This window comes from Peromyscus leucopus, chromosome 4, assembly GCF_004664715.2.
Source record: "Peromyscus leucopus breed LL Stock chromosome 4, UCI_PerLeu_2.1, whole genome shotgun sequence".
Taxonomy (NCBI): Eukaryota; Metazoa; Chordata; class Mammalia; order Rodentia; family Cricetidae; genus Peromyscus; species Peromyscus leucopus.
The window spans coordinates 112803607-112827287 of record NC_051066.1 but is presented as its reverse complement, the minus strand read 5'-3'; the positions used below and the strand labels follow the sequence as shown (position 1 = coordinate 112827287).

Genomic DNA, 23681 nt, shown 5'->3' with positions numbered 1-23681 from the left:
CTCCACAATATCAAAGTAGAGGGAAAGAGTGGCATGTACACTGTCAAAACTTTACCTAGTCCAAGGTATCTGTGGTGCTTTTACAATGGTAACTGAGGAACAAACTCCCATCTCAAAGGTTATATATCATCTCTCTTTCTTCATGATAAGTTGTGTTTCTATCAGTTTCTACTAGGTTTATTTTATTAATTTTTTTGTAGTGTTGGAAACCAACCCATGGCCATGTATATCCTAGGTGAGTTATCTACCACTGAGCTATGCTCTCAGCATTTGTTTTTTTGAGATAGGGTCTTGTTATATAGCCCAGGATGGCCTCCAGTTTGCAGTCCTCTAACTTCATAGTGCTGGGATTATAGGCATATGCTATTTATACCCATTTTTTAAAAGTTATTTTTATTTGTGTCCTATCAAAATCATTATTGTTGTTTTGTTTTTGTTTTTAATGTGGTTGTGGGATTGATCCCAGGGCCTTACATGTGCACTAGAATTATTTTTAATAAACATAATGGAGCATACCTGGCAAAATTTTGACACTATTTATAACTTCAATGTGGCCTACTGCACTGTCAATGAAGGTTAGGCATTTATATGAATAACCTGCCATTCATTGCAATATGAAAGAGAGCTGTGTGTTACAACTCTGGATATTTATAGCTATTGCAGCAAAACCTGATCCTTAATAACATCTTCTTAATGGGTAGATTGCTTTGGCTCTGCTGGATATACGTACTTTCTCCAAACTTTGGATTCTGGGCCACAAAGCGCGTACCCCAGGAGGCAACTGCTATGACTTAGAGCTTGAGGGATGCCTCCAATGCTTGAGCTTTCTCCGTGATGTTCTTTTGGAAAGGCATCATGAAGTCTTCAAAGTCCACCTCGTATGTGAACCTCTCCCTTCGCAGTTCCCTCTTCCTGATCAGCTCTGCCGTTGTGGCTTCAGGACTCCAAATCTTAAATAAACAGCCCAAACCAAGGCAGTTGTTAGCATGATGGCCAGGGATTTTCACTCACATGTATTTTTAATTAAGCACATGCTAGGTGAGCACTTTATCTAGGCTAGTAAGACTTCCTATAGGTTCAACCTGGAACTATCAGATACACATCTAAAGAACATTTTACTGTTTTACTCTGTCTTTGACCTTAGTGGCTATGTGAACATCACTATTTCTGGTGAGGACCACCTAGGAAGAGAGATCAGAAATGCTCTTCAAGTCCTCTAGTTACTTCTGTGCCAACTGATGCTTAGTTCCATGATATCAAAACAAGGTCAAAGAAACTGAAGTCCTTTTTGTCTAATGTAGAAGTCAAATTATTTTCATAGCAGAAAGCAGAAAGTGCTACTTATTCAGCATGGCTGTATGGGTACTGGAAAGATAATTCTTTTTCCCAAAGATGTCTCTATCTATTTAAGGGCGGGTATTTTAGGAGACTAATGAGTTGGTTCAGCCTTCGTAGTATGAAATTTCCAAGTAAGTATTGGTAAGAGGTAGGGTCTGAAAAGCTACAACACCAAGTGCCTGTAGAATATGATGACTGAATGGCTATAAGGAATGCCATTTACTAAAGAAGACTGTAGTCTTTTAAGGAAAATGTACATATTAGTATGGAAATAATAACAAATAGAGCCACATATTGGGAATTAACAGTTGGTGTCATTGAGATGAATGTAGCAGAACCTGTCCAAGGGACCTCCACAACAGTACTGTAGAAAAAGAATGTGGGCATTTGTTCAGATGATCTGTAGAGTCAGCATGTGAAAAATGACATTATAAGCTCTGCTACGTTATAGAAGTGTTCACAAAAACACTTACCCTATGTGGGACAAATGTGATATCAATCTTCTTAGTGTAACCACTGGTAATCAGTGAATTGAGGTAAACCACATTTTCCTTGTGTACTTTCTTTTCTTCTGTTATTGTTGGTATAGCATAAATTGATGACAGTGTTTCCTGGAAAAAAAGTGTTTTTTTTTTTTAAAGTATAAATTGCTAAAATCAAGCATTCATTAATATCCTTTTTTTGTCTACACTTTCCTTTGAAGTTAGGAAAGAAGGAAAATGCTAATTTGAGATAAGATAAAATATCATTAATACCATAACCATGGATGTGGAGAGATGATTCGCTTGTATTGCCAGGCTTCACCTAATTAATTATAACAGGGACAAATAACATGAATTTCCAAGATATATATCCCTGATCTATGGCTATTCATAGGATGAACTCCTACTAAAGTGATAATGGTTCATATGGTAGGAGTTGCAGTTGGTGGAGACCCTGTCACTATGATTGGCCCATGACTAGAACTCTGTCCCAAATGATCTAGGGTCCTTTACCTAGATCATTTCCTACTTTCTATATTCCCCAGCCTTTCCAATGTAATGACATTAGGGCTTTTATTTCTTGACTTTCATTGATTTTTCTCTTCCTTACAAGGAATTCCGTGAACCATCTGCTCCCCCAAAGAAGCTTCCAGGTTGGAAATGCACTTAGGACATTTTTACTAACAGCAATGTCTTCACTGTCCTCTCCTCCTATGTTTGGTCATCTCACTATATCTGTAGAAGTTGGGACCATGTAGATACAAATGCAGTATCAGTTTTTTTCAATATTTTAATCATTTAACTGAATCATTTGTATGTTGTATGGATTATGTTTACAATGAACACTTTGTAGAGTCTTCAGTAATAATTTTTTGCTAGATATATCTTTATAATTATTACATAAGGTATATATAGCATGCTATTTTCCTTTGTTGTTATGCAACAGCATAACAGAGTGCCACTGCCACCCCAAGAGTTTAAGGACTTTCTGTTAATATTTGGTAGTCAGCCTCTTTTTGTTTTACCTCTTCTTTCTTAGCGTCCATGCCTTCGGTCTTCAGTTTAGGAAGCTTGCCTTTCAGTTTTTGATTATCTAATGGTTTAGGCAGGTTATCTGTCTTTTCTTTTAGCATATCAATTATTCTATAATCAGCGTATGCCTTTGCAACATCCATGGCAGTATGTCCTGTTTCACACATAAACATAAATTGAAAGTTACAATGATAAACCATGTAGAAAAGAAAATCAGCAGGTTAGCATACAGCAGTATGAGTTCACAAAGCATAATAGATATTCTCCAGAGAGGACCTCACTAAAAAATCCCAGTAATATTGAGAGCCATTTACTAGCACAATTTCTTTCTTAAATCTTTTAACAACATATCTTAAAATGTGAGTGAGAAATGTTAAATTACATTTTGAATATTAAAATTTGTTGTCCCTTCCATCTCCAACACATCCCTTTCAAGGAAGTAAATTCCAAATATTCTGGGAAGCTGGTACTCAAAAGTACTCTAGACAGGTATTATTTTACCTTTAACATCACCAGGCAAGGCTGTTACAATACTACCTGTGATCCAAGATAACTTGAAGAATGCTGTCTGATAGAACCCAAGGCAGTTCCAATTAAGAAAAAGGCACCTCCAAACAGCTTTAGACCATGTGTGTCCTAGAGCTAGGAAGGCCTACCTCAAGTCAGGGATTTGTTCAATTTTAAGAGACCATCAATGTTTACACTCTCTAGCTGGCCAGGTTTTATGAAACAAAGGCTTTAGTAGTGACCTGTAAAATGGTCTGTGTTAAAAACTAACATGACAACAGCCAACATTAAAGTAAATGGAGAGAAACTCTAAGTGATTCCACTAAAATCAGGAACTAGAAAAGTCTGTCCGCTCTCCTCATATTTATTTAATATAGTACTTGAAGTTCTAGCTAGAGCAATAAGACAACAAAAGGACATCAAGGGGATACAAATTGAAAAGGAAGAAGTCAAACTTTCACTATTTGCAGATGACATGATAGTACACCTAAGTGACCCCAAAAATTCGACCAAGGAATTCTTACAGCTGATAAACACCTTCGGTAATGTGGCAGGATACAAGATTAACTAAAAAAAATCAGTAGCCCTCCTATATACAAGTGACAAACAGGCTGAGAAAGAAATCAGAGAAACATTATCCTTTATAATAGCCACAAATAATATAAAATACTTTGGGGTAACTCTAACTAAGCAAGCAAAGGACCTGTATGACAAGAACTTTAAGTCCCTGAAGAAAGAAATTGAAGAAGATGTCAGAAAATGGTAAGATCGCCCATGCTCATGGATAGGTAGCATTAACACATTAAAACTGGCAATCTTACCAAAAACAATCTACACATTCAATGCAATCCCTATCAAAATCCCAACACAATTCTTTACAGACTTGGAAAGAACAATGCTTAACTTTATATGGAAAAACAAAGAACATAGGATAGCTAAAAGAGTCCTGTATAATAAAGCAACCTCTGGAGGCATCATGATCCCTGACCTCAAGCTCTACTATAGAGCTATAGTAATAAAAACAGCTTGGTACTGGCATAAAAACCAACACATGGACCAATGGGAATCGAACTGAAGACCCTGACATTAATCCACACACCTATGAACATATGATTTTTGACAAAGAAGCCAAAAGTGTACCATGGAAAAAAGAAAGCATCTTCAACAAATGGTACTGGTATAACTGGATGTTAACATACAGAAGATCACAAATAAATTCATATCTGTTGCCATGCACAAAACTCAAGTCCAAGTGGATCAAAGACCTCAACATAAATCCAGTTGCACTGAACTTGATAGAAGGGAAAGTAGGAAGTAGTCTTGAATGCATTGGCACAAGAGACCACTTCCTAAATATAATACCAGTAGCACAGGCACTGAGAGCAACAATTAATAAATGTGACTGCTTGAAACTGAGAAGCTTTTGTAGGGCAAAGGACATGGTCAAAAGACAAAAACAGCCCACAGAATGGGAAAAGATCTTCACTAGTCCCACATTTGACAGAGGGCTGATATCCAGAATATATAAAGAACTCAAGAAACTAGACATCAAAATACCTAACAGTCCAATTAAAAAATGGGCTAAAGAGCTGAACAGAGAATTCTCAACAGAAGAAGCTCAAATGGCTGAAAGACATTTAAGAAATTGCTCAACATTCTTAGTCATCAGGGAAATGCAAATCAAAATGTCTCTGAAATACCATCTTATACCCATCAGAATGGCTAAGATAAAAAACACTGAAGATAGCTTATGTTGGAGATGATGTGGAACTAGGGGAACACTCCTACACTGTTGGTGGGAATGCAAACTGGTACAGCCACTTTGGAAATCAGTATGGTGTTTTCTCAGAAAATTGGGAATCAATCTCCCTCAAGACCACTCTTGGCATATCAGTCTTGGGCATATACCCAAGGAATGCTCAATTATACCACAAGGACACATGCTCAATTATCTTTATAACAGCGTTATTTGTAATAGCCAGAACCTGAAACAACCTAGATGCCCTTCAACTGAAGAATAGATAAAGAAAATGTGGTACATATACATAACAGAGTACTACTCAGCAGAGAAAAACAATGACATCATAAGGTTTGCAGGCAAGAGGATGGAACTAGAAAATATCATCCTGAGTGAGGTAACCCAGACTCAGAAAGACAAACACGGTATCTACTCACTCATAATTGGATACTAGATGTAAAGCAAAGGATAACCAGACTGCAACTCACAGCTCCAGGGAGGCTAGCTAGTAAAGAGGACCCTAGGAAAGACACAGGGATTGCCCAGCAATGGAGAAATGGATGAAATCTACATGAGCAAACTGAGGGTGAGGGGAGAGGTAATGGAGGGTAAGGTCAGTGGAAAGAGAACTTAGAGGAGTGGGAGGTCCTAGCTGGATCAGGAACAGAATGGGAAAACAAGGAAATAGATACCACAATAAATGAAGACACCATGGGAATAGGAAGAATCAGTGATAGAGAGGTCCCCAGGAATCCACAAAGATGACTCCACAATAGACTACTGGCAATGGTTAAGAGAGTGTCTGAGCTGACCTACTCTGGTGATCGGATGGCTGAACACCCTATAGAACCCTTATCCAGTAACTGAAGGAAGCAGATGCAGAGATCCATGGCCAAACCCTAGGCGGAGCTCCAGGAGCCCAGTCGATGAGACAGAGGAGGGATCATATGAGCAAGAGATATCGAGACTATAATTGGAAAAAGTACAGAGACAACTAGCCAAACTAGTAGAAACACATGAACTATGAAACAATAGCCGAGGAGCCCCCAAGGAACTGGACTAGGCCCTTTGGATAAGTGAAACAGCTGTTTATCTTGAACTGTTTAGGGGGCCCCCAGGCAGTGAGACCAGGACCTGTTCTTAGTGCATGAGCTGGCTTTTTGGAACCTAGTGCCTATGCTGAGACACTTTGCTCAGCCTTGGTGCAGGGAGGAGGGGATTGAACCTGCCTCAACTGAATGTACCAGGTTCTGCTAACTCCCCAGGGGAGACCTTGCCTTAGAGGAGGTGGGAATGGGAAGTGTGTTGGGGGAGAAGGCTGGGAGGTGGGAGGAGGGAGGACAGGGGAATCCGTGGTTGATATGTAAAACGAAGAGAAACAGTCTTCCCCAGGCTATCCAATGCCAAATGGTCAGCCATGAAGGCATACATACAAGTAACATTAAAAACACTGAGCAAGCTGTATTTATTTGTTTAGTAATGTGCTTGTGTTTAATGACAAAGAAAAAGAGGTCATGAATTTGAAAGAGAACAAGGTGAAGGGAGTAGATGAGAGAGTTTAGAGGTAGGCAAAGGCAGGAAAAATTACTTTTTTAAAAAATATCAATCTCAAAAAAGTTTAAAAACAAAACTATAAGGAGCCCCAAATATTCTAATTTTGTTTTACTTAGTTTTGCCATCAGAGATAATCTTTTAAATGCACTGGAAATGAAAATAATGGTATTCTAAGTTTAGTTTGTGTATATACAGATATAATAATTTTATATTATATATGTTTAAACACATGGATTATCAATATATTTCTGTATTTTTAGTCAATATGCATTGTAACTAAAGTATCCTTTAGTAACCATCCAATTAAAGCATACACCAAAGATTAGGAAAAAAAAGTATTTACTGCAATGTAATCAAAAAATTTTCTGTCATTTGAACCTAATGAATAAAAAGAACTTTGGGTTTATAGTTCTTAGTTCCCTCCATTTTATTAGCCAGCTTTTTTTTTTTTTTTTTTTTTTTTTTTTTTTTTTTTTTTTTTTTTTTTTTTTGTAACTTTACTTTAAAAAAATATCAGAGCCAGGTGGTAGTGGTGCATGCCTTTCCCAGCACTCAAGAGGCAGAGCCAGGTGGATCTCTGTGAGGTCAAGGCCAGCCTGGGCTACAGAGTGAGTTCCAGGAAAGTTGGAAAAAAAAATCAGTGCACATAGAATGCAAACATAAGAAGCTTAGCCTTTAAACCAAGGATTTGAAAAGTGATAGGTTTCAGACATGCTTCCCTAACATTTAACAAAGGATGTGTTTCTACAAGAAAAAAAAAATCAACAGGATTTGGAATTTAAAATGAATTCCCCATCGTTCCCCAAACATCAATAATACAAATGCATACCTTTTCTATTTTCAAGCTGGAACTTGGCGCCAATATCAAGTAGGTATTTTACTGTGTCCAGTCTACAGCTCTCAATGGCTCTACTTAAAGGAGTGGAGTTGTTGATTGACATTGCATCTATTACAGCCCCAGATTTAACAAGAAGTTCAACAATGTCTTGCTGGCCAGCATGGCATGCAAAATGAAGTGGAGTCCACAGAAAATTATCTGTTGCATTAACATTCGCCCTGTATAATAATAATAAGACAGATACACTAATTAAGAATTTTGGCTATTCCAAACATTAGAACCTAAAAAATCAAAGCAAAGAATGTTATTAAGCTATCAATTGGAAGAAGTCTGAGGAAAGAAAATAATGGTGCAAATTTTATGTTTTCATATGCTCCCAAATGCTTTAGTTTTACATCATTTGGTAGCCTTAACTTCTTTTGTTTATATATATGTTTGGCTTAAAAAGTTACTTAGGTGCTGGTTTTTGCAAAGGTTAAAATCAAGGAAAATTCTAAATCTATTTCAGTGCCAATAAAGTTGGAGCAAAAAGATAAAATTTACATTAGTTCACTTTGTGTCTACTTTCTCTACATGTTCTGAAGTTTAAATGAATGTTCATTATTTTAAAATCTAAGCACTATGATGTATTATTTAAAATTTTCGCCCTCATTAGAACTTCACTCCCCAAAGTTAGTTACTCGGTTGTGTGATATTATGCAAATGAGTATCTTTGACATGAAACACTATCATAGCATTAAATGTCTTCTCATGGATTTGCAATAATTGTGCTGATAAGAGGATGCTCTTATCATATTAACTCATTGAATCATCAATGAGCTCAGAGCTTGTCCTTTTAGAGCTGGTTGCATAGTTGGGGAAATGGAGGCATACAAATGTTCAGAAACTTGCTTCCAGTGACACAACTGTGGCAGAAGCAGCAATTAAACCCAGAAATGGTTTTCGTTTAAAGAGATAAATGAAAAGAACACGAGTTAAAGATCTTTATAAATGAAGCAAGGCGGTCGTTCCTGTCTGCAGATGGTGGGAAATGGAGAGGTCAGGATATCCTTTGTCACTGTCCTGATGTCTTTGATCATTGTGCCAGTTGTTTTACTTTATTTGCTGTGGTCTTCCATAAAAGAAGAGGAGGATTAAAATGTGGCCCCACACCATCTCATCTTAGGTATGGCCCTAAGGCTGAGTTGTCCCATCCCTAGCAAGAAGCAAATGATGTCAACTAGGGGACATTTCCAACCCAGAATGAAAAGTATTTGCTTTCTCGGTGGTCATCTTGGTGGGCTACTACTGTCTTTGCGTATCCATGATCCCATGTGACCCACGCCCTCGCCTGCATCCCCAATTTTGGCTACCCACTGCAGTGGGGCAAATACCCAAACCCGAAACCTTAAAGCATACCCCTTTTCAAGAAGGTACTTGACCACATCCATGTTGCCGCTGGCACACGCTGTCATGAGTGGGGTCTTGTAAGAAGTATCCTTCATATCCACAGGTATTCCTGCCTCGAAGGCCTTTTTCAGAGAGGCAAGATCTCCTGCCTTGGTGATAAAATTAATATTGGTGAAGGCCCTCCCCGGATCATCAATGTACCACTCCGAATCGTCCTGGATGGGGTGTTCAGGTGGGCGGTCCCGGTTAAACCTGCTGCAGTCGGTGACATTCTGGTAGGTCTCGATCATGTAGTAGGGCGGGCCCCCGTCTGGCCGTCGCGGAAAGGCGATCTCCGGGATGGTGCATATCGGGAGAGGTAGAACAAACTTGCCTTTCTTTGCCTTTTTGCCCAAACCCTTTCTCTTTTTCTTAGGCCCGAAAGATCCCAAGACATAAGCCTTGCCTAAGTATCTGGTTCCCTTAAAGAACTCGTTAATGTTGACCCCGCTGTCCCGGCTTTTTTCATGCATTTGAGCAACGGTAAGCAGCTGCTCAGGGGTGGCAAACTCTTGCCTCTCCTCCAGGGTCACCACGAAGTCATCTTTGCTGACTACACCATCGCCCCTGTCCACGAAGGCAAAGGATTCCCGAAGGAAAGCCTCATGCTCCACGGACCAGTCGTGCAGTCTGAGGGCCCAGAGTGGGTTAGGATTTTTAGCTCCAGGCTTAGCGAGTTTAGCCGCAGTCCGCTCTGCTCGACGTATTTCCTTGCCTGCGGCTTTGAAGCCTCCGTCTTTTGCCACAGCTCGGGGTGTTTTATGTTCCAAATTTTTCCATTTCAGGTCACATCCTAAAAAAGAAGCATCACTGTTAAGAACGTACCAAAGTTACCTTCTTGGCCCCACAAAACCACACTCCCAACTATTTTCTTGAGTTTGTGTAGTCAGAGGTTTGCCCTTAATGTATGCTTTTGATGTATAAAGAACATATTTAGCCATTGTCATTACCAAAAGAAACAGCAATTTATTTTCCTGAGAGTGAACTTGAGTGAATTCTGAGAGACAAGTTTACAGTATGTATCTGCTCATCTGTATCCCTGTAGATAGATAACTTAGATAAAATGTAGATGTTTGAAACAAATATCATCAAATGGGGTATTTGCTGGGAGATAATGCTAATAACAAAGGGAGGATGCCCTGGAATTTAGTAAAAAGATTCTGGATCCACACACACAGCTTGCACAGGACTCCATCAATTCAGAATACAGAAGATGCCTTCTTCTTTTTTTTAATACAAAATATTTTACAAGCTCAAACAATATTTCATATTTTCTCCATTAAGTGAAGGTAATTTATTCTAATTTACTGTTTTGTGGCAAATCATGCGAACAACCTTAACAGATGAAGAACTAATTTGTTTAATCAAAGTTGAGTATTCAAGACTTGTGTTTGTATACAAGATAAATATTAAAATTCATTATTTACCTTGCTTAAAATAATAAGATAAAAAATTAAGAAGTCTGAACATGTCTAACTATGTCAGGGAATCTGCTTGTTGCTACCAAGAAGTCTGTAATATGTCTTGAGATATTAAAACCCATTATATAAATAAGTCAATCCATGAAGACGCTCTTTCTGGTTTTTTAATCTAGAGGCAGGCTAGGCAGCTGTTTTGCCACCATGACATAATAAAAGCATACAGATGGCTGTATGGGAACGAGACTTCATTTCTTAGCAAAAAGAGATGCCAAAGATGCTAGCCTTGTGAGACCTCAGGGTTCAAGGCAGTCTTCTTTTCTTATGAGTTGGGGAGAAGAGAGAAGACACCTAGAAATCTAAGCAACCTTCTCCCCCAAAAACAGGAAAGGAAAAAAGAATACTATCAGAAATGGTCTTTAGTTAATTCTTTACTAGAATTGTTAAAAATGTGTATTTATACTAAAGCTAATAAACTTAATAGTAATAAAAATCCTTGGAGGGGTAAGTGACAATGGTAGCTTTGAAAGTTTTACAGTGGTCAGTTTTGAGAACAGTCGTTTGCTGGGAAAGTGGCCAGGACAGTCCCAGGGAGAATTCTGTAGCATGGTCGTGCTGTAGACATGCTGCTGTTTTTGCTTGACGATTTTGCTTTGTCTGGGATTCTAAACTCACAGTACTTCTCAAGCCAGTTCCTTCGGATTTCCTCTGGAACTGAGGGTTTGGAGATTTTAAACCCACCTTAGCTTGCCCTCCTAGGTAGAAAACCTTTTGGTGGTTAAAAGACAGGTGTGATCTTGTTTGATGATACTTCCAAACACTCTACAGATCTCAGAGCATGTTCAGACATTTGTTTTAGGAATGCGTCTTAGGATTGATTCATCCAGGAAGATGGACTGTTTTTTTTCCATTATGAATGAGTGCCATGAGTCAGGCACTCATTCATAAACCAAATTCTGGCTCTTTGCTTTTCAGGGCTGCATCCCAGTATTTTATCCTAGGATACATTATCGGTGGAGTACATGGTGACATTTGTCCTAGTAAGATATTGTTCAACACATTAAAGATGATTAAGATCACTCATCCTTGAAAGCTTACTAATGTTTAGAAATCTGGATTGTTAAAAATGAAATGTCAGAATAAAATGCTAATAGTGACAGATTTAAAATAAGACTAATTAGCTTACTGGGCAAGAATTGCATATGACAGAGTTTTTTAGTTGTTAAAACAGTTTATTATTGGGAGAAACATGGGCTTATAAAAGTAAAACCAGGTCAATTATACTATTAGTTATGTGGGTCTGTTAATCATATATATAGGAATTAAAACCTAAATATATAAATGTTTCTGAAATTTCTTTGTAGAGGACAGGAAAAGAAAACACTTTTATTATACAGTTGTATGAATTTTTTTCTATTTTTCATAAACTAGAAGAAAGATAAAATTCAACAAAGTGCAAATATATCTCCACTGAGATTAAGCTTACGATTACTATTACTATTATTTACTATTACTCAATTAGTGGGTAACTAATAAAAAGTGCATCTGTTGTAAAATAAAATAAAATTTAAAAAAAGATGTCAAATAAACAAGCAAGGAAGAACGATTTTAAAAATAAGTGCATCTGTGTTGTTCAACTAACTAGTTAGTATTTCATGGTAAGGAATTTTCTAAAGCATAGTGTGTACTAGATAACTTGTTCCTGAGCTTTGAGAAAAATCTATATGTTAAGTGTTGTTTATACTGAAAATAGTCTATAATTTTTTTTCATTTTATTTTGTTTCCCAGAAAGTATTTCCATTATAACTACAAATTATTCAGACATGTTATTTTAATTTGACATGCATTTAAAACATAAAATAATTGAAATTTCAGAAAAAATAAAATTATTTTCAATGTTTTTCCTTCTTGAGATTGATTTTGGGACTCTTAAAATAAGAATATTAATCAATTTTAAGCATTTTAGTGTTTAGTTAATCCATCAAACACCTTTGGATTTAGGTTTTAATTCCCCTTATTACTAGATTCATAATTCAATGAGGAAAAAATTCCATTTTTATCCTATGTTGGGTGAGGATTGGTGACTGAAAATTAAGTAGATGATAATTGATAGGTCTGAATTCTCTAGTCATTTATGAGCTATCAGACAGTTTTACCTCGCTGAGCTATATATTTACAGCAATCCGCAAAGCCACCCATAGCAGCATAATGAAGTGGTGTGTTCCCATCCATTCCAATCAACCCCATGTCTCCATTGTAGGCAAAGAGAAGCTTCAATATCTGCAAAATGAATAGGGAGTGGAAAAATAGGAATGCTCATTTACTACAAGAAGATTGGCAGCAAGACCTGTGCTATCCAATCTATTGTCTATTACCACACGTGGCTGTTGAAAATTCAAACTGAAATGAATTTTTAAAGTTCAATTCTTTAGCTTCTTAGACACATTTAAAGTGCTTAAAAGCCACCTATGGGCTAATGAGCTGCTGAAGTATAGAAGTTTTTCATCATTGCGAAAAGGTCTATCAAGCTGCCTTGTTGCAGATGACAGAAACAGCCAGGCACCAGTAGCTATCAGGGGCATAACACAGCATTGTTCTAGGTGGCAGGTGTGTTAAGTGTCATAGTCAACTACATAGAAAAATATTACTGGTAATATTCAGTGAATAAGCTAGCAAATATATATATAGACAAGTTAGCAAAGGCATAAAACTGTAAAGAGCTAGGATACGTGGTCAGAGTTAAAGTTTTACATTTGGAAAAATCAAGATAAAACAATGTAATAAACTTAGAAAAAATGCTTGTCTTAGTGTAACCTACACGAAGGAGAGAGAAAAGAAAGAAGTCTTTAACAGTCAAATTTAAAGCAAATAGCAATTATTACATCAAAAAAGCCTCCTTTGGCAGCAAAATGAGCAGCATGGTGTCTATCATTGTCAAATGTATTCACTTCACCTCCTCTTTCCAATATGCCTCGGACTATGTCCACCACCCCTTCTCTTGATGCTTCCATCAAAGCCGTGCGCCCTGTGGACTGGACATGAAAGAGATGAAATGTTATTTTTATTTTGATGCATGAACCATGGTCAATACAAACATGGATTGAATTCACTGGATCTTAGTTTTGTGCTAAGGCATTTAATGGTCTGCATTTTTATTGGTTTCTAAAAAGGAGGAAGAATTCAGTCAGTACTGTGTATGACTATGTGAAATGGAATTTTAAAACTAGTGTCAAGGTTGCTCTGCATACCCCAGTAAGAATGTCATGCAATCAAAGCATACTTCTATATAGAAAGAAGAGTAAAAAATGAAGTGGGTGGACAGCATGTTAAAATTAGGCAGCATTTGTGTTCTAATGAGAAAAAAAAATCTATTTCTGAATGTCTGGAAATGATAATTACAAAACCTGAAAACCCCAAAATTAGCTAGCTCAGGAGAGGAATCAAGATATGTATATGAGAGGCAACAGATTTTCTTTTTATGGAGATACATTTTTATCAGGTGCCAATGATACCCTTTCTATTTGCTATAAAGATATTTTAACAATATGAATACTTTACCAATTTACCAACACAATTAGCGAATAAAGTATAGAATGGCAGGGACGTAAAGACAATGAAGTGTATCATCTTCAGCACTTTGTATAGAGATGAACAAGCTAACCGGACAATTTTATCATGTCTCTCCCACCAAAACTACCCCTGCCTTTTTTCCTATTTGTTTTGTTTTGACATTGGGTCTCCCTATGTAGCCCTGTCTGGTCTAGTATGTGTAGACCAAGCTGAAGTCTGCCTGTCTCTGCCTCTCAAGTGCTAGAACTAAAGACATGCACCACCATGATGGGCCCCAATTTTACCATGATCAAGTGCAAAACAAAATAAAACAAACAACTCCCTTCAACAACAAACCCAACCATTTGACTGTGTAATATAGTAGAATAAAGAAATATTAACCACAGGGATAGTCATACTGAGTTGATAGAATTAGGATTGGCTCCTTTCTCCAAAAATGTCAGGCATAAATCCTTCACATCATGTGCTTCTTCACAAGCTCTGAGGAACACTGGCTTTCCTTCATAGGTGATGTTGTTGACATCTGCACCATGATCCAAGGCAATCAGTGCACAGCGATAATGCCGCTTTGTGGGTAAAATGCAGTAAAACAAAACACCTATAGAAAAACAGTTCCACAATGAGAATTCCTTGTCCAGTGCCAAGTGGCCAGTCTTGAACACATAATACATACACATGACATTATATGGACTACACAGGTTGTATTTAATAATATACTTATACATATGCATATATATATACATATATGCATACACTAATAACTAATGAATGAAAAAAGAGACCATAAGTTTGAAGAAGAGTGGGGAAATGGTAGAAGGGAGGGTTTGGAGGGAGAAAGGGGAAAGGAGAAACATTGTAATTAAATTAAATTAAAATCTTAAAAGGAAAAAGAAATTATTAAAAATCTATATATATTTGAATCAGGCAAAAAAGTAGGAGAATTAAAAAGTCCATCAGATGTGTCTTTGACAGGGTTAGAGAACATTTATGACTAAATCTTACAGGACTTGAGCTAGGGAAGAATTGGAGCACTGATATGTGAGTCCTTGTTGGCCCTGGGATTTGACAATTTGTGGTCCATAACTCATGTGACCATTCAGTTCTCCAGGGTTGTGTGACCCAGGAAGTTTCTTGGGTATGATGAGTTCCCTTTTAACCCATGGTTATAGAGAGTAGGCTCTGGATTTCATAACAGTAAGAAGAAAAACCAAAGCCACTCTACCATCATGATAAATCACTTTGTTCCACCAGAAAGAGGAAAATGTTTTATCTTCATATTTGGGACCTCTAACATACTCTATATCAACTACTCTATGCCAAAAGTGTACTATATACCAGATATTGTTACAATTTTGACAGAGTGGTGGTAAGCAAGTTGTAGTTGTAGACAAAGAAAAGTTAAACTCCAAACAGACTTTGTAATGAGCTTGCCCCCAAAAGAAGCTTCCTTCATTCAATAAGCAAACAAGTATGTGAACTATGAAAAAGACATAGGGAGATAGATAATAAAAGCAGGAAAAGGGACATTCTCAAAAGACCACATTAATGAAAATGATTGGCTAGCATCTTTTTAATATTAGCAAAGAGACTAAAAATAATGCACTTAAAATAATTAATGCAAGGACAAACACCAAAAAAGACTGAAGAGACTAGAAGATGAAAGAAAGAAAAGATAGGATTGAGCCAGCAGGACTCAAGGAAAGATATTAATGACTGAAAGTCACATTAGAAATAGGGAAGAGAAGAACAGAGCCTGCACCAACTGTGGTCAAAGGCAGAGAAAAGTCACGAAAATGTAAGCGGTAACTCAAAGAGAAGCAAAGATGACCTAACATGTATTTTAATAAAAAAAGACAACACATGTCAGAAAAACATCACAAAGCTACAATGATAATTTTGTGAATGAGAAACCTGAATCTGAAGATCAGAAGGGAACACTGAACTTCAGAAAATGTGCTTAAGAACAATGAACATGAGGTAAAGCCAGGTGAAGAAAGTATCATGTGGGTAAAAACTCAACTCCTATCTAATGTGAATTCAGGCTATTTCCAAGACTTTCTATGGTGGCATTGCAAGCAAGAAGATCTTTTACAAAGGGAAAAGAAAATACAAAAATTTTATATCCAGTCAAGCTGCTGATCATATGCAAAACCAACACACACATGACTAAGGATGTAAGAAATCAGTGAGAGAAGTCCAAATGAGTGGGCTCAAGTACCTTATATAAAATCCGAGTTTACCAATAGGTCTACATGTGTGTAAGAGTGTCTGCCATCTCTTCAATCATAGAAATAAAGCTAAATTGCTGAAGGAATTCTAGGTACAGATAGATAATTTCATTATAATGTAGAAATTATTTAACAAAAATTTGGAAGGGGGAAGGAAGAATAGATAATATAAGCATATGATATTTTCCATCTTCTGCTGGAAATCATAATACTTAAAGAATATAAGGAGATAAAGGGAACAACAAAGTATTAATTGAGAGGATGAAGGGATTCATTGGAGAGCTAAGTGATTATAACTGACCATAGAACTGAGTGGTGGGAGGTTCTTGTAGCAACGTGATTCTTCACAAATAGAATCAATGGATAACAGCAGAAGAGGATAACAACTAACAGTTTCAAGGGTGCAGAAAGCTAGCAAGTTAGCCATTAAGAAAACTAAAAAAACTATTAGCTTTATAAAATAAAAAACCCTAGAACATAAAACACATAGGAAAATACTTTTGTATATATACACACACATACTGTAACTTCGTAATATAAAATAAAATGATAGTTCTGAAGCCTAATTTATGGACACTTAGACACATACAGAGTAGATAAAAATTACACTATTGAAAGTGAAGTTATATACAAAATAAAGCCCTAAATATACTTCATATAAGATGACACACCTAAAATAGGATTATTCAGAAATCTGGAAAAACAAAGATGAAACTAAAAATGTAGTTCAAAGATAAAGGACTTGTCTAGCTACCCTGGGTTTTATCCCCAAACTATAGAAGAATTTAGAAAGAAGGAATGGAGGAAGGTGAAGGGGGGGGGGGGGGGAAAGGAGGGAAGAATGGATATCTGGATGGAGAGCCAGTCAAAGACATAGTTAAAAACAGAAAATCAAAATTTTCTAATATATACAAAAAATATACAGAAAGTAAGACCTGAGCCAGAGGGTCAGGGAGTTTGCTGTGATAGTGTGATAGTCTCGTAGTGATATCAGCAGCTACACCCATAAAGTCACCAATACGACTGCCCAAACATGAGCTGAACCAGAAAAACACCAATGGGGGGCATGCTGAAGATGATGGGGAAAAGCCCATAAAGCCTCAACCCTACACAAAGAACTACAGACGACTGAGGAAAGGTGTAAGCAGGAGAGACGGCTTTGCTCAGAGAAGAGTACACCAATTGGTTTTCCAGTGCCAAATAGTCAGCCCTTAAAACATACACACAAGTAACAGAATATGAACTGACCAGATTGTATTCTGGAATATACATGTAGAGACATACACACATATGCATGCAATAACAATGAGTGAAGAAAGAAGCCATGAATTTGAAGGAGAGTCATAATGAATATATGGGATGGTTTGGGGGGAATATTGTAAATACATTATAATCTCAAGAATAAAATACAACTTAAAAAGGAAGTCAGAGCTGACCAAAACAACATAACAGAGAACCAAACCAAATCAAACTTTGAATGTAATACTAGACTTAAATTTCTTACAGAACCCTAAGGTGCATGTGAAGTGCATATTTTGCAGTAACCTTTGTAACTCATAGTTCAAAGTTGACAGCCTTTGTCATAGCCTTTTAATGACCATTTAAATATTCTGTTTTCTTGTCCTGTAGAAATACCATGCAGCCAGTCAAACTTCAAGCACCAGGAAGCAGGATGTTAATGTCAGAGATTATCCTGGAATAAATAAAGCGGTGGTCCCTAGCTGAGGATGTGCAAGCCAAATAAGGCTCCCTCAGAGGGAGGAGACAGGGGCCTTGTGTTAATAATGAATCAAATTACAAGGTTACATTTCTTTTAATTCATATTTTGTTTCTCCCCATGTTACTTATATTGTTTTTCCCATATGTTCATATTTCCCAGTCCTTTATTAACTTAGTACTAATTTGGGTACTAATGAGTTACCCAAATGGCTGTTGTATTTGCTGCAAATATTTATTTGACATTGTTCCCAATTTTACATCTTTAGATTTTTATGTTATATAATGTCTCATTCTGATATAAATCTGACTTATATATCTTGTTTCCAAATGAAGAAAATAAACTTTTCTTCATTACAGTGCTTTTCAGTTTATTCTACACAACTTAAAGTATATTTGATGCCATGTGGAACGACTGCTTCACAGTCAAATACACACACAAAATTATTTTGATTTGTCCCCACAGGAACAAAAGAAGATGCCTCAATTTGTTTTATTCAATGGTTATCTAATGAATTCAGTAGTGGGACCAATATTACATGTGTCATTTTTAACATCCCTGTGATTCCATAGTTCACAGAAGGCACCTCAGGAAATGGCATTCTATGGAACTTTGGGGTGGGCAGGTTCTCACCATGTAGCACTGGCTCAACAGAGGCTCACTGTGTAGAGTAGCCAGGCTGGCCTGAAGCTCACTATATAGACCAGGTTGTCCTCAAACCGCTGTGATCCTTTTGCCTCTGCTTCCTAGTTGTGGAGATGATAGGCATGGACCACCATTCAGCCATTATCTGAAGCTTGAACAGTTGTGCTTTCATTATTTAAAAACTTAAACTGTATTTGACCTCTAAATGTATCTGAAGTTTATTTTGCTGTGTGGCTCAATTGAAAGCCATATATCAAATATCAAGTTGGCAGTGAACGATGAAATAAATTTTCCTTCTGTCAGAAAATATTAACAATGTAAAATGGGATTCATTTATTCAGTGTAGATTAGTGTCAATGAGTTTGTAGTTGTGGCAATCTTTTGGGACAACTGACACAATCTACCATTTTATATTGAGTCTGTTTGTAATTATTTTGTTAATTTTCACGAGGTTGGCTCAACTATGACCTGGACTTCAACTAAGCAAAAATCCCCAGACCATGTTTTGAGACAGATAGCTTGTCAGTGGAATTATACATGTAATGATTCTCAACAGCCATGTGTAATATTTCAAATTATATTTCCAAGTGTATTAAAAATTGTCCTTACAAAGTTGGCATTTAAGCAAAATCTATCATAGTTTTCTCAGGATCTCAAATGCAGTCCTTTCTAACCTGGAAACCAGACAGGACAAAATCCACCTGACGTCCTAAGTCTAACACCATCATGTTCTAAAATGTAAGAAATGCTTCTATCTAAACAAGATTTTACCCTTCACTATAGATGGTTATAATACTGGCTGCACGCATAAAGTTGGAAGCTGTCCTCACTTGAAAGACTCTGCCAAGCCAGACATGGAGGTCCCTACCTGAAATTTCACTATCTGAGAGCTTCAGGCAAGATGATAGAATTCAAGGTTAGCCTGAGCTGAGACCAGTCTCAAAAATTAAACAAACAGTATAATAAAAGAAACTATCAAATATAGATCAACCTGGTTGCTTTTAAATGAGTGGCTTTCAGAACTCATTTCCATATGAAGTTCTATTCCTAAAGTGTTTCAGGTTATGAAGAAGCCATATATTTGGGTACGACAATGGGGACTGAATCTTTTACTTAAGATCTTATTTCACGTCTAAAGCTAGGAAACTTTCTTGATTTCTGGCTACAAAGTGGGCATGTCCTGCTGGACAGAATGCTGGAGCTTTACCTTTTCCTTCATTATCAACTATCGTCATATCTGCTTTGGCTTTGGCTAAGATTTCCATTGACAGCTCATGGCCCAGCTCCGCAGCCCTCATTGTTGGCGTGCAGCCCATGTGGTCTTGCACATCAGGGTGAGCGCCGAGTCCAAGGAGAAAGCTAACCATGTCAATGTCATTGGAAACTGAGGCTAAGTGGAGAGCACTAAGTCCATCAACAGGTTCAGTGAAGTTGATTAGCTCAGGGTATCCAAGTCTGGTCAGCTTCTCTATCTGCTTCTTGTCTTTGTTGCGAACACACTGAAGAACTCTGTAGATCTGTAAGTTCTCAAGTCTCTTGTCTGCTAAAGCCATGTTAGACGTTCACTTCTTAATAATGCTTTCTGGACTAAGACGAAAACTACAGAGCAAAAAAGGAAAACAAAGAAAGGTTAACTGTTACTGTTATTTTTATTAAATTACAGTATTTTAAAGCTCAAAAAATGAGATTTTTAAATATTATAATTTAGTCTAACCAGTTCTAGAAAATATACATAACTTAAAAATATGCAGCTTGTAAAACATTAAAATATTTCAGTTTTCCCAGAGTAATTCGTTCTAGTTTGTGTGGTGGTTCCCTTGTTGTCACGCATAACGTCTCCTCGCTGCCATAGTGTTTACATTTGCCATGATGAAAGTGAAGTTAGCTGAATTGCCAACAGGAGGATATGGGTTCCCATCTGTGGCTCACACCAGTAGTTCCCCTACACTGAAGTGTACACATAGTTTAGTCATGTTCATGAAGAACCTGAATCTATTGGGCTGTGTGAGGCACCAAAGTTAGGAGGGTATAGAAGTCATGAGTGGTCACAGACAAGCATTGGAGAAACCAGGACTGTTTATCATGCGGGGTTGCCTCCTCAAAGGAGAAAATTTAATAGCTGTTTTCCACCCAGAAGGCTTGGAGTGGATGTTGTTAATTACCTAGTGACTTTGCTATTTGTAGAGCCAGACATTATCCAAATCCTCCAGAATGTTTATCCCAGACTCTTCTTTCCCTAGACCTTACCTTTAGCTTTGTTTCTCAGTCAAGAGAACCCATCCTTAGGGGAGATGTCACATGTACTTTATAGCCTTCTGACCTCTTATAGTATCTTCTTCAGAGACCACAATAGATCTTTGGCCCTTAAGCTATAGAACCCATCTTCATTGTAGAGATCACATGCACTTTGCAAAAGAATTTTAATGTAGTCATGCCTTAAGCTTTATTGTGCACATGGGATTGGGGACAATTGTTGTTACCAGGGAACTTTTTTCCAAAATTGTACTGGACTTAAATATGTCTAAAATAAACTGACCTGGTATCAGACTCCAGAAGTTTTGACCCTGCACTAAGTAAGTTGTGGTGACCCAGGTTTCATTTTTACCTCACCCAGAACATTTCACTGCCAGACACGACACTTGCTGAGACCCCTGTAGGAGGGATGATTCTTACATCATCTTAAGTTTGGTTAAGGCAGCTATGTGGAGGAGAGACAACTAAAATTTTCATAAGTAACATCAATGTTAAATTGAGCACTCTAATGTGCAATTTCACCTCCTTAGAAAAATTGTCAAGTTTTCTATAAAAATAATCATTTGATTGAATAGTAGGCCTTTGATTATAGATATGCTCAGCTTGCTCATATCTTTCCTGGAAAAAAAAAAAACACCTCATTATCATATGAGGAACTAATTTTAAGTAGGGGCTGTCGTTCTGCCCCTAGTCAAGTCCCACTGCAGTAAACTATCTATCTATCTATCTATCTATCTATCTATCTATCTCTATCTCCAGGTGTACTGAATTGCTTAACTGTATACACCTAAGTGATGCTGGCCAATAAGCATCCTGAGGGCTTCTCTAGCAGAACTATGTAGAAAGACTGTCACTACTGAAGCTACCAAGCAGTGGTTTTGCCACTGGGGCTATTGTAGAAAGCATACATTCAAATGATGAGGACAAATTGATGGCAACAGCTGTTCCCTGGGCCTCACTGAGTCAGAAGTCCACCCCACCTGCACCTTATATCAAAAGCTGCATGAGAAATCTGTCTCCCTTCTTCTGTAAGTCTTATCTTGGCACCAGCCAGCTAGTCGTATGTCTCACTGCTTCCACAACAACCCCTACATTCCATTCTCTATTTAACATCTGCACTGGAGATTTTCTATTTTACTACAAAATCAGCAAGTATACACATTCTTTTCCCCCACCCCAATCTGCTACTTCAGCTACTTGTTTTACGGTAGAGAAGTGTACCACATGATGCTTCGTTCCTCCTTCATGTTCCCATAGGCAACCAGGCTAGGCCCTGTTTCCTGTTTCTTCCTTTATCACTGCCCATTCCTCTACTGTATTCTTTCCTGGCTCTTTTTTATGACATCTCATTGCTGGAGTGTCTTCATAGGGCACAAGCGCCCCCCCCCTTTTTTTTTATCCTTGGGAATTCTGTGACTAGCGCCATCTCTTGACCTTTTTCTCAATTTTCAGCTTTTGATTCTTCACTCTCAGGTTTATGTAGCCCCATGAGCTCTCCCTAGAGTGACAGAAACAGTATCTGATGGGCTTCACTAACATGTCATAGCCAGGGGCCAATTGATAGATTCTGGGAGAGAAGGAACATTTCTCTTTCAAGTTGTGACCCTTGGTAAGTTGTCTATGCTCCAGCAGATGGCTCTATACTCATGCATATAGGGCAACACTAACTGGACAAAGTGGAATACTAAAAAATAAAGTAAAGAAGATGACATGAAGGGAGACATGTTGAGGGATATCCAGGAGTAACTGAAGGTGGGGAATGGAGGGTAGATAGTCATAATGTATTCTGTATATGTTTGAAATTCCCAAAGAAGAAATTACTTTTAGAAAGAAATATGGCCATTGCAGAATGTATAATACTATCTTGACCTTCTCCACTTCTTCCCATTTCTGATAATGGTACCAACAGCCATGCACTTACTCAGATCAAACCACGAGAGTTACGTCTCATTATTTTTCTTCTTCATATGCAACCCCACTCAACACCTAACAGCAAATCTCATGACCTCTGCCACCAGTGTATATCTTGACATCAACCCTGCACTAGTGTCCTAAGCCAAATCATTGCCAGACTTCCAGCTTGTCTAAGTACTTTTCTAACAGATCTATACATTCCATTTTTAGACAACTTAAAGAAAAAAGTCCTTTTAAAATGTAGATCGATAAAATCATAACACGCTTTTGACACCAAAAGTTTTAGGATGATTTTCTAAAAATGCAAAGTGTGTGTTCAATGCTCAAACACTCACCACCTAGGGGCTACCAATAAGATTACCAATACTTGCTTGATTTCATATCTACCCATCCCTTTATCCACTGATTAAGCTCAGTTTTTGATGCAATTCAAAGTAAAGTGCAGACACATTCTAATATTCTAATATACATACCCTGAACTTGAATCTATTATGTATTTGTAGTCCTTCTCACATTTTGGCTATATAATGAAATGAGCAAATATTAAATTTGCCAGCCTGGTCTACAGAGTAAATTCCAGGACAGTCAGTACTACACAGAGAAACTCTGTCTTGAGAGGAAAAAAAAAGATGAGAAAAATATATTTAATTTGTGTGTCTTTCCCATTAGAATCTGGTCATCATGGAATATAAGATTTATAATACTGTTATTTCTCTATGCCCTAGAACCTGAATTATAGGAGGTATTTAATGAGTACTTTCTCAATGCTTAACAGCTTCAAGTTATAAGCACTGAAGAGGAAGCATGAAAGAAAACACCCGGGTTTCTGGGTTGAGCCACTAGATACCTGTATCTGAAATGGGCTGCTCATGGTGGGCTCCACATTGGTCAGGCAGAGTAGAGAGCCCTTCGGCATACTGAAAGGATAGACAAGCTGATATCCACTTCTGAGACGTCAGGCGAGATGTCTGATCCAGGTCCGTGGTGGGTTATGAGGTGTTCAGCAGTTACAGGGCAGC

The 23681-nt window shown here is 37.5% G+C and overlaps 1 protein-coding gene across 3 annotated transcripts in view; it reads right to left on the bottom strand.

Annotated features, from left to right (window-relative positions):
• Ankef1 (ankyrin repeat and EF-hand domain containing 1) overlaps positions 1-23681 on the bottom strand; it is a 31603-nt gene that overhangs the window by 6447 nt on the left and 1475 nt on the right. Inside the window, exons 2-11 of one of the 3 annotated variants that reach the window (XM_028884503.2) lie at positions 23510-23680; positions 19703-20094; positions 14304-14503; positions 13218-13367; positions 12492-12615; positions 8888-9710; positions 7481-7707; positions 2846-3006; positions 1812-1949; positions 731-950 (exon numbers count right to left, since the gene is read on the bottom strand). In XM_028884503.2, the coding sequence (XP_028740336.1) occupies positions 792-950; positions 1812-1949; positions 2846-3006; positions 7481-7707; positions 8888-9710; positions 12492-12615; positions 13218-13367; positions 14304-14503; positions 19703-20048 (2328 nt within the window). In that variant the 5' untranslated portion in view covers positions 20049-20094; positions 23510-23680 and the 3' untranslated portion in view covers positions 731-791. Of the gene's footprint in view, positions 1-730; positions 951-1811; positions 1950-2845; positions 3007-7480; positions 7708-8887; positions 9711-12491; positions 12616-13217; positions 13368-14286; positions 14504-19702; positions 20095-23509; position 23681 lie in introns of those variants that run through there. The other 2 variants (XM_037205251.1, XM_037205250.1) reach the window with 2 other exon arrangements.